This window comes from Belonocnema kinseyi, chromosome 6 (assembly GCF_010883055.1).
Source record: "Belonocnema kinseyi isolate 2016_QV_RU_SX_M_011 chromosome 6, B_treatae_v1, whole genome shotgun sequence".
NCBI classification, from domain to species: domain Eukaryota; kingdom Metazoa; phylum Arthropoda; class Insecta; order Hymenoptera; family Cynipidae; genus Belonocnema; species Belonocnema kinseyi.
The window spans coordinates 92,315,716-92,327,380 of NC_046662.1; the positions used below are offsets into that span (position 1 = coordinate 92,315,716).

General features: G+C 35.3%; 1 protein-coding gene and 1 long non-coding RNA gene across 2 annotated transcripts in view; one reads left to right on the forward strand and one right to left on the reverse strand.

Moving 5' to 3' along the window:
• The window catches only part of LOC117175499, a 135,689-nt gene that overhangs the window by 91,120 nt on the left and 32,904 nt on the right, over positions 1 to 11,665 (reverse strand). The window contains 1 exon segment of the mRNA XM_033365206.1: positions 10,898 to 11,111. Within this exon segment, the coding sequence (XP_033221097.1) occupies positions 10,898 to 11,111 (214 nt within the window).
• On the forward strand, positions 8,430 to 9,528 carry LOC117174485. Its single transcript, XR_004467310.1, has 3 exons — positions 8,430 to 8,563; positions 8,918 to 9,142; positions 9,220 to 9,528. It is a non-coding gene; the product is annotated as an uncharacterized LOC117174485 (long non-coding RNA).

Here is an 11,665-nt window from a genome sequence, read left to right on the forward strand (position 1 = left end):
AAGTTTGTCATAAGGACAACCGCAGGATTTCGCCGGGAGCGGTTGCTAATCTGCAAAACTGCACCCGATCCCAGCGAAATCGCGGTAAAATTCCAGCTATCTCACGCTCTTATGAGCGTGAGATAGCTGGTTGCAGTCTGTAACGGAATCAATACGATGATCCGGCAAAAGTCTCGTGCACCCTGAGGACATGGAACGACCCAAAGACAACCACCTTCCCCATTTTTCCCGCAAGTGTTTTAGCATATTGTTGACACGCAGGGATGCTTTTCAGGCCATTAACCAATAAAAGCTTGGCACCTCCAAGAGCGCCAATGATAAGGTTGATTAGTTTAACAGAATATTCTGGGTACAATCGTTGCAACTCCCTTCTCAGGTCTCTATACTTCTCTTTCTTTTCATTCGCCTTGGCTATGATATTTTTGTCAGCTGGAGCTGAAAATTCGATAAGGAACATGGTTTGCTTCTATAAGTCAAGAAGAACCATGTCAGGCATCGAGTGTGCAATAGATACAATTGTCGAGAATATAAAGTTCCAGTATATGCGGCACTTCTCATTCTCTACAATTGACTCTATTTCCCTACGAGCATTTAGAGGAGCGATAATAAGGTTAAGGCCGTAAGAGTGACAGAGATAGTAAAAAAGCACTCTTAGTACCATATTGTGCCATTGGATGCAGGTTTTTCCCGCTTAAGTTGGACAACTAGATAGTATGTGTGCTAAATACTCGGGGTGCGCATGGCACGCCTTGCAGCTATCATCGGGGGTGTCTTGGCTCAAAATGTGGCGACCGTATGTTAAGATGGAAATGATACCGTCTTGACATGCCAAAATGTAACCCTCCGTGCCAGACTTCAATCTGGGTGATTTAAGGAAAGCAAGAGTTAGCTCACACGACATTGACTGATCCTCCACATATCTGTGGAAGATGGCGTGCATCATCTTATCGCGGAGCTGTTCAGAGAAGTTTTTCTCTTGTGCTTTCTTAATCCGGGCTTTCAGGAGTTCATACTCGAGATAGATAAGATTTTATGCATTTTGGTCACCCCTAATACTGAAGTTAAGTCCGTATATTTCAGCAGTCTCTTCCGCTGCTTTGTACAGAAACGCTCCTTCTCCCACTTCTTCATGCTTTCTGATCATTTTAAGAAGAAGGTCTCTTCCATTTGCGACGCTATGTGCTGTACCCAGAATAATCCTGTTGTTAAAACATTCAAGATTCAATATTCCGCGACCACCTTGACGGCGTGAGATGTAGAGTCGCGGAACAGAAAACTTAAGATACATGCTTTTGTTCATGTGCATAACCTTTCATGTCGCGATATCGAGGGATCTGAGCTCGTTCTTCGTCCATGGAACCACTAAAAATTAATAGAGTATTACCGGGACGGCAAGCATGTTCGTTGCAGATACTTTGTTCCCCGTTGACAGTTCGGAAGACCAAATCTGCCAGATGAGACGTTTGTATCTGCTTCAGGGAGTATCTTTTATAGATGTCACATCCCGAATGTGGCTCTGTGGCACAACCAGGTATGTATAAATCTCACTAGCGCAAGGGTGTCGTATAGCACTTCCAACGACGAGCCCAGGGTCTTCAGGGGTGCCATTAGATTTTTCTCGCTTCAAGTAAACCCTGGCGCATTTGTCTAACCCAAATTCCATTCCTATACCTTAGTATATCGTTTGACAATCCCTAGAGCTAGATGTAGTTGCTCTTTGTTTTTAACATAGATCTTAAGATCGTCCATGAAAAATACATGAGTGACCTTGTAATTTCGATCTGCAGGTTTGAAGCAAAAGTACTTGTCAGAATGGCGAAGTGCTAGAGATAGTAGCAATAATGTGAGATAAAAGAGGAGTGGGCTTATGGTGTCACCCTGAAAGACACCTCCCTTAAAGGTGACCTTGTTAGTTGTCACACGAATTTTTTCCAGATGAGATAGTAAATCTGGTTTTTCAAAGCGGCATCAATATCTCTATGCACCTTACGATTTGAGGATGAACCTTTAGGTTTTCCAAAAGACAGATGATAAGTCTATGGGAGGTCGAATCGAGAGCTTTCCGCGTATCAATGAAGGCCAGCGATAGGTCACGCTGGTAGAATGCTCCATCTTTACAGACACATCTTTTGATGAGCAGGTTCTCCCGACATCCTGCTACGTCTTTCTTTGAGCTGCGTTATTCATACATTTCTTGCCACACAGGTTCAATTTCCCGAACAATCCTATCATTCAGGATAGCTGTGAATGCCTTATACAGTGCGTTCAGACAAATGATTGGCCTGCAATTCTTCGGGTCAGGTAAGTTGCCTATTTTCAGCAGGAGTATTGTACGCCTTTCCACCAAACACCCCGAAATTGACTCTTCCGAATATAAATATGAGGTGAAAATACAGGCCAACTGTGTTGAAGGAAACTTCTTCCACCAGAAGGTCTTGATACCATCTAGTCACAGAGCTGAATGGTTCTTCAACCCTCTCAATACTTTTTTCACCTCCTCAGTAGTGTTGGGTGGACATTCTTTATCAGGTATTATGAGGGCATCACACAGTTCCTTGAAGCTATTTGTGTTCTCTGAGTCTTCGTCCAGCCTATGCTGCACTTCGTAGACTTCTCTCTAAAATAGTTCGACCTCCTCTGGTTTGGGCGGGTGGTCGACAGTAACTGGAGGGTCTTGGAAGAGTCGAGGTGGGTCAGATAGAAAATGTTGATTTTCTCTGGCCCACCTCTCTCTCCGCTCTAGAATTCTCTTAGCGTCAGATAGTATCCGTATTCGCTCAACAATATGCTGCCTGATGGTCAGCAGCTTTGACTTTTTAAGTGTGTGATAACTGGTCCGGAGTCTGCGCGCGAACTTTCGAACATTGGCGATAAAATTCCTGACAGATGTGATTTAGTCAATCAGAAACTGAATGCAGGACGCGTACTGTCTTGCCCAGTCTATCTTTATGGCGAGTTAGTGCATTGGTCTTTTGGTCTTATCGCTAGTCCAGAGGTCGGATTCTTCAGAAAAATGTCCACGAAGCTCGTCATCCATTTCAACCGGCTTGTCCGGGCTGTGATGGAGTAGGCGTTCCGCTTATGTAGCCCCTTTTTTCGAGTAGTTCCGCATGGTTTCGCAGACGCTGACGCGAAAAGTGTGATATTTCCGGGTGTTTCTCGCACCACAGAGCATGCAGTCGCGCCATGTAACCCCGTTCAAGTGCACACTTGCATCGTAGCACTCTATCAAATCGCGATTTAGTCGCTCTGTCCACCTGAAGATCCTGAAATTCCGTCGATCCATCGCATTGAATCCATCTTCATTTACACCCCCAGCTCTCAAGTGGTCGGCATTGTTAGCTGACCCATTATCGGCCAACATTCGTTCAGTTGTTTTGAACCGCACTTACTACAACTATGGTTGGTGTTGTTATTTTTGTTCCCACGAGAAACTAGGGAAAGGGTTCACCCATCCTTGTAGAGCCCCGCATGCAAGGATAAGGCTGCGTACTCTGAGAGGTCGACCGGTATCCCAGAGTCACCGTTTTAGACACTTTACCCAGGTGTCGTTCAACTTTCGGCCCGGTAGTCACACCTCCGCTTGGGGGTTAATTCCTTCGGGACCACCCCTGGACAATTTTCCGTGACTGCCTATTCATTTTTGTAATCATATTCAGCAGAACACCTTGGTACAGGGATCCTCTATCCGCAACCCGAGGATGCGTTCGGTGACTTTGTCATAGGCCCTTCGGTTCGATTCTAGAGGAATCAAAACCGAACCGATATATATATAATTATGTTTATATTTTTTTTGAAAATGCATTTATATATTTGAGAATCTTTGAAATACTGTGAAATTTTTGGAAGAAAAAATGTAATTTTTGGATTTTCCATTATTTTGTATACGGTCAAAATTGAAATGTTTCATTTTTCAAGAAAATTCAAAAAATTGTTACAATAATCTTGTAGGGCATTTAGAAATCAAACTTTTTCTTCTCTTGCCTTTTTTCATATCGTCCGTTATTTGACTTAAAAGGTTCATTTTCGTGTGTTTTTTGGAATTTTGTAAATACTTTAACTCTGGTGATTTTTGGTTTTATGAAAAAAGTAATCAGGATAAATTGTTCAACATTTTGAATACTATAAACATCCGTACAGAAAATTTTTGAATTTTGAAAAAAGTGGTCTCAAAAATATTCAATATACGCTAACTTTTTCAATTTGATACCAAAAATAACTGGCCAACAAACTCGACCTTTATTTTAGGACACTAAAAAAGTGTACCAGATGACAATCTAATAACATGATTTTTTCAAAAGTTATCGTGCTCACGGACAGACAGACACATTCGTAAAAACCTATTTTTCGGATGCAGGGTTCTCAAAACGTGCACATTTGACAAAAACGGGAGGGGGTGAAATTTTACTCAAATCTAATAACTTCTCTGATGAGAATGTAAAGATTATTTATTTGTAATGAATAATTTTTTGATAGTTTTGTTTTTGGTTTTAATCGTAAAAACAATAGCATTAGAAACAAAAATTTAATTTCTTGAAACCCCGCACACGCGATGAAAAAGAAATTAAAAGACAAAATTGGTGTGAAGAATGTGCTCACGCAGCGGGCAGATTTTTTGCTGTTAATGATGTTTTTCATGATTAAAGAAAAAACTACACATCCTATTAAGAAGTGGTTAATATCAAATTTGTAGATCTTTTTTAATCGTATAATTTTTTTCTGTCACCTTTTACCGTATTTTGCACAGTTTGACCGAAAAACTTATTTTTTGGATTTTTAATTATTTTGTATGCTGTCAAAATTTGAATTTTGGATTTTTCAAACAAAATTTTAAAAGTCGTTATGATAATCTTGTAGAGCATTCAAAAAGCAACATTCTTCTTCTCTTGAATTTTTTTCATATCGTGCATTATTTAGCATAAAATGTTCATTTCCGTGTTTTTTGGAATTTTGTAAATTCTATAACTCTGATAATTTTTGATTTTATGAAAAAAGTCATAATCTAAATTGTTCGAGTTATTGAATACTATGAATAACCGTACAAACAATTTTTTAGTTTCAACAAAAGTGGCCTCAAAATATTCAAAATGTGCCCAGTTTTTGAATTTTCATCGAAAATGGCTGGCTAACGAACTTGACACTTAGGACACTTAACGAGTGTGATAAAGGCCAATCTAATAGATTAATTTTCTCAAAAGCTATCGTGTTCACATAGAGACATACATACATACATACATACAGACAGGCAGACATACAGCCATACAGTTGACACATTCGTAAAAACCTGTTTTTCGGATTCAGGGGGTCTCAAAACGTGGACATTTGACAAAAACTTGAAGGGGAGGGGGGTCAAATTGTACACAAATCTAATACCTTCTCTGATGAGAATGTAAAAACTAAAACGAGTTTCTCATATATATTTATTATAAACTCACCGTTTCTCCGTTGTGATCGAAAAGCCTGCGGTACTTCTCGTGAATTTCCGTGATAGCTGGTATCTTCTTTGAAATATACTCTCTCCTATTCTTGAAATTCTGTTTGATTAAAAAAATCATGTTTTCTTATATAATACATGTACTGCAATCATAAGGCCTACGAAATTCACTTACTGAAATATTGTAAATACAATTTATTTATATTTGTGGTACCAAAATGCAATATATGTATTGCAATTATATGAAATGTGTAATCCTATAAAAAATTTGCCTAAGCGAGCTGGCTCTCGAGTGTTGTCGTTTAGTAATACACTCTACATGAGTGATTCACCCGACTCACTTTGTTTAGTTCACCACAGGCGTATCTCGCTCGCGCCTGCGCGTCTGTCTTCACAAGCAACAAGAATCGGATGGCCAAAAACAAACAACATGTTGGCTGTATCTATACCAATAATAAAATATAATTAATCTAGTCATAAATATTGTTATACTGTCAATTAATTTCTATCAGTGAAGGTACTGACAGTGGCCCTTTGACTAATTTATTAGTCAAAGCCTTGAAAGTAACTTATGTTTCAGTTATAAATGAGTGTACTGATTGAATTAGTTACATTTTAAATAATTCAGATTTAGATTTAGATTTCACCTTAAACTGTAGGTCCCTTGACAATTCACTTGGCTGCAACTCAGTCAGTGGATGATTGAGTAAAATCCCAGGATTGCTTAATATGTCAAATAAGGAATTCTGCTCTTATCAGATCACTTGATTGCAGTACAAGAATGCACCCGTGACTGATAATATATACCGGGACAACCCCGTTCAGACTATTGAAAAAATCGAACTGTAACAAAAACACCTTTGACATATTGGACTAGAACTATCCTAAGCCTGAGAGAAGAAAGACCTTCCTTTTTTTTTAATAATGAATAATAAATTCGGTGTAAGGCGAAATTTGAATTCTAGTCAAGAATTTTCAATAAAAGGCCTCAATTTAAAAAATTTTGGCTTCCCTTTAACAAGTGATAACTATTGCAACGTCTCTGGAAAGAGATATGCATTTGTTACCCTATGTCTGAAACATATTCACTCACACATTCCCACGTTTTCATGCATCACTGCACGCCTAGGTTGCACGGTAGGTAGTTTTGTTTCCAATTAATTGAAACAGCGCCATTGCAAAAGCATGAATATACACAGGAATGGAGTATGTGTGTGTGTGTGTGTGTTTTCCTACGTACCGTGCCTCTCCGATTTAATTACTTGCATTCGAAATATCATTCACATTCTGATTACAATTTGCACCCCTCTACCTTACATATTCATTTATATTAACTAGGCTACTAAAAAACGGCATTTAGTATCTTTTTTATTCCATTCGAAAATCTGATTTGCTTGCTAAGTTTTATTTCTGTTTTTTTTTCAGGTTTTTGTCTGATGGGATATTCAATATTCAAATTAAATACGATTGGATGGAATCAAGATAAAATAAATTAATTGAGGCATAAATTTTTTAGGAGATTATCTAGAAATCAACAAAAATAGTGCTCGACGTGCGTTTATTAAACGTTTCTTATTTTGACTGCCTAATTATTATAGGTCGATAAAGTTTTACCAAAAGTCCGGACTAAGTGACCTCGAAGGATTTATATGTCCTAGAAACGAACCCATCTTCCAAATTTTTTATGTATGCCAGGATGTCGAGATATGTTTACTCTAATGCAAAAAATGGTATTTTTTAGCCATATTTGCAGTGATTTGTTTTAGACTACTCGTGAAGATTTTCTTTTTCTTGGAGAGATAGCATATAACCCATTTCAGTTTCAAACTGAAAAACTGCCCATGATATTCCATCTTGAATTTTGCAAATTTGAGCATAAATTTAATGTAAGCAAATAGCTACATCGGTTATTCAAATTTAAAATTTCTGCAATTTCAGAGATTTACGATTCTGCAATTTTTAAAATTTTTGGATTTTGAAAATACCCCATTTGCAAATGGTTTCATTTTTAAGATTTATATTTTTAACCATCGGAACTTTTTTAGTTTTAACAATTTTCAATTTGATATTCATCAATTTTAATTATGTATAGGTAAAAGTGCTTAAATTTGGAAGATTTTATTGATTTTGAGAATCAAAATTATAGTTTTCAATTATAAATCTTTCAAGCTACAAACAATTAGAATGGAAGGGGTCATAATTAGAGAACTTTTTATCATAAGAATTAAAAGTTACATAATTATTGAATTTATATCATCAAACTTAAAAAAGTTTCAATTTTAAAGTTCTACAATGTAAAGTTCTGCAATTTTAAAGAATTACAACCGAAAGTCTTCAATCTCAAGGATATATACATAAAAATGCTTAAATTTGTATGACTTTCAAGATAAAAATTCAGAGTTTTCAATTCTAAATTTTCCTAATCGAAGTAATTTTAAAAGTAAATCATAGCAATATTACAGAATTTTAAACTGTAATTACTCAACAGTCAAAACTCTTGAATTTTATTGATTTACGATTAAAATTTTAGCAAATTTTAAGAGTAAAAATTCAGAATTCTTGAATTTATGAAATATAAAATAAAAAATCATTCAATTTTCAAAATTTATATTTATATGTTTGCAATTTAGAAGGTTTTTTTTCTAAATAGCCTTATTTTGAAGATTTCAAATGAAGTAATCGTAAATTTTAACTATTTTAAATTTAAAATTCATTCATTCTGAAGATTTACTATTAAAAACACTTTGATTTTGAAGATGCATAAATAAAACTTTTTTAATTTGGTTGATTTTAATAATCAGAAGTTAAGTTTTCAATACTAAATTTTGCACACAAAAAATCGAACTGATTTATTTTTCCGAATATTTTACAATTTTTAACATATGCTTTCGTATATTAAAAAGGTAATTTTGCATCAACTTCAAGTTACTTAAATCAGTGACTCGAATCGAAAGCAAGTTACAATGTTTTTAAAGTTCTGTAGAAGTAATTGCTTTCTTCTTTCAAAGAACTTTTTCAATACTGCATATAACTTTAAATCATCCTAAAGTCAGATAAATATGAATGTAGAACGTGTAAACAGAATTATATAAACTGTCAAATTAAATCGAAAACAGAATCACGCGAAAAGTAAGTGGAAATACGCATAAATGCAACTTTATTTTTATAACTATCTTTTTCTCAAAGAAACCAATTTTAAGATTAGTGATTATTTTCTTTCCCATTTAATTTTATATTCATTCTAAATCTTTTTTGGTATAGTCTTGTTAATTATAACTAATAAAAAGTGCGCTCGTACAAGATTCTCAATGTTGGAAAATTGGTTAGGTTATTTATAAGATCCAGTCTTAAATGTCCGGAAAATTTTTCCGTATTTAAACTTTCTAGTATGGCAAATTTTTGCGTCAATAAGGGACTTTCTGTTCAGATTATATTTTTTGCTACTTTGGAATAATCGCACAATATTTTCCGTATTTTTTTAAGGGAGACTTGGGGAAAAAGGGATTGAGATTTGACAGATCACTCTTCTGCGACCGGTTCCTAACATACGTATTTTTTGAAGGGAAAATTTGGAAAAGGGTATTAAGTTGTGACAGATCACTCTTCTGTGACCAGTAACTGATAAGTATTTTGTTATGGGAGCGCTGGAAAAAGTCTCAATGTGAAGAATCTCTGTTCTGTGACCAGATACCAAACTACAAAATTGAAGTACGACAAAAAATACCGTAATACAAAATTGAAATACGGCAAATGTGACCAGTCACTAACACGCGTATTTTTTACAGGGGTACTTGGAAAAGGGTTTTGAGTTGTGAAAGATCACCCTTCTGTGACCAGATACCGGACCACCAAATTAAAATACGACAGAAAATCCGTACTACAAAATTGTAAATACGAACAATGTCACCAGCCACTAACACGCGTATTTTTTAAAGGACGACTTGGAAAACGGTTTCGAGTTGTGAGATATCATTCTTTTGTGACCTGTCACTGACAAGTATTTTTTTAACCCTTAACTGGCACAACTACTTTTTACTGCGTAAATGGCACAATGGGTGCTTTTCATCCCACATGGTCAAGCATGTCCCGCGCAGTCGGTATTGAATATTTTTGCACACACAAATTATTTCATTTAGTTTAAGATATGTTTTTTGAACAAATATTTTTTTTAAACTATGGAAAGTGAGTTTTTTTACTTAAAAATTCATAAATCACGTAAGTTTTGATATTTTTACCTAAAAATGTAGGGTTATACTCTTGAGATACTACACAATAAGAAACAAATTACTGCAATATTTATGCTTGTAAAAAAAGTATTTATTTTGTAAAATAAAAACTCGATTTTATGGTCATATAAAACACCATATTTTTCCATATTCAAATCAATTTATTTTGATTTGAATGCACAAAAATAGTTAATAAAAAGTATAAAAATAACATAAAAACAGTTTTTCAAAGTTGTATTCACTCTTTCAAACCTACACAGTCGCTGCAAAGGCCTGCGCGGTGCTCATGGCACTTCGGGGATATCACGCAATTGGTTGTTCACGATATAGGCGTCGCCGTAAATTGTAGGCCATCCACATGAACAAGAGACTACGAAATAATGAGACAAATTTTATTTCACTTTAGATGATAAACTTACATTGGAAATTGAACGAAATTGAACTGACGGTACAGCGTCTAATAAATACCCCACAAGGTCTACTTTGAGCGGGTGCCCGACGTATGCTGACATTTTCCGCTCTATACTAACCCACTTTACCTTTAGTTAGAGATGTCAATTACTGCGGTAAAAGTCAACATGTGGTTCATTTTCTCGAATTTAGTACGGTTAATTCAGTTCAAAAATTTGATGGAATATTTTTTACCCATAGTGCCAGTTCAGGGTTAAGACAGAGCTGGAATAGGTCTTGAGATGTGACCAATCACTCTTCTGCTACCACATACCGGACTTTAAAATTAAAATACGACGAGAAATGCCATATTGCAAAATTGTAAATATGGCAAATGTGACCAGTCGCTAACACGCGTATATACACCGGACTACAAAATTAAAATATGGCAAAAAATGACGAATCTGTATACACCGCCTACTTATAAATACTCGTGAAAACTCGATCTGCAGAAGTTAGTGGAAATTTGTTCAAAGAATCGTATTTTCTAGCGCCTCTGCAAGATTTACATAAATTTTCACATGAAAACAACATAGTTTTGTATGTATAATTAATATATATTGTGTATGATTTGCTAGGAAGAGGTTCAAATAGAGATTATATATTTAAATCATCATACAGGCTTAATTTAAGCTCCTTTTTCCACTTTAGTTTAAAAAACTGAAAAAAACTATCCAGTTAGCCCCATTTTACGATATATGAATATAATGATTTGAATGTCGAGGAACTTAATTCTACGTGTGATATTTAATCGATTAGAAAGTCGGAGAGAAAAGATCCTTGTTACCTTTGGCACATTGGAGCATCACGTTACACCGCGGATGGAAGTAACACCTCAAATTCTGGCACTTGAGGGCTCTTACTAACTCATCGAGACACAGAAGAACGTGACGAGATAAAGTATCAGGTGCCCAGCTTCTCAAGGGGTCTGGACCGGCTCGTTCCAGTGACCACCAGTGGATCGTTCGCAAAATATAACGACTTACAAGTTTCAAGCAGTCCTGAAAATTTTAATTCTTATTAAACGTCTAACAAGCAATCCAGTCCTCCTTAATATTCCAAGTGGTACATTGAAAGTTTGGTGCCCATTAGGAATCAACGTATTTAAATTTTTAAACGCTTTCCCTAATTTATTTATATTACCTTTTACTGATGCATAAGAAAATTCTTATAAAGTCTTTATAAACCTCCAACTATAAAAATTTGTATAGTTTTAATACCCCTGAAGGTCTGCAATCATTTCGAAGCAATTTTTTCAACGAATATATTTAAAGAAGGTTTTTAACTTTCAAACACTTTTCTAAACTTGAACTTTTTTTAACTTTTTAGAATGTTTAATATTATCTGAAGAATTTCACAAAAAACTTTTAAATTTTTAAAACTTTTTGTAAACTTGAGCTTTTTTAAACTTTTTAGATTTTTTAATATTACCCATATTAAAAATGTCCCATTGGCAGTAATTCACTTCAATGTACCTTTTCCGGTTAATCTGTAGGCAAAAGTTATTGTTCAATAGTAAATGTTACCTTCAAATAACAATTATTTTGCATTTTGT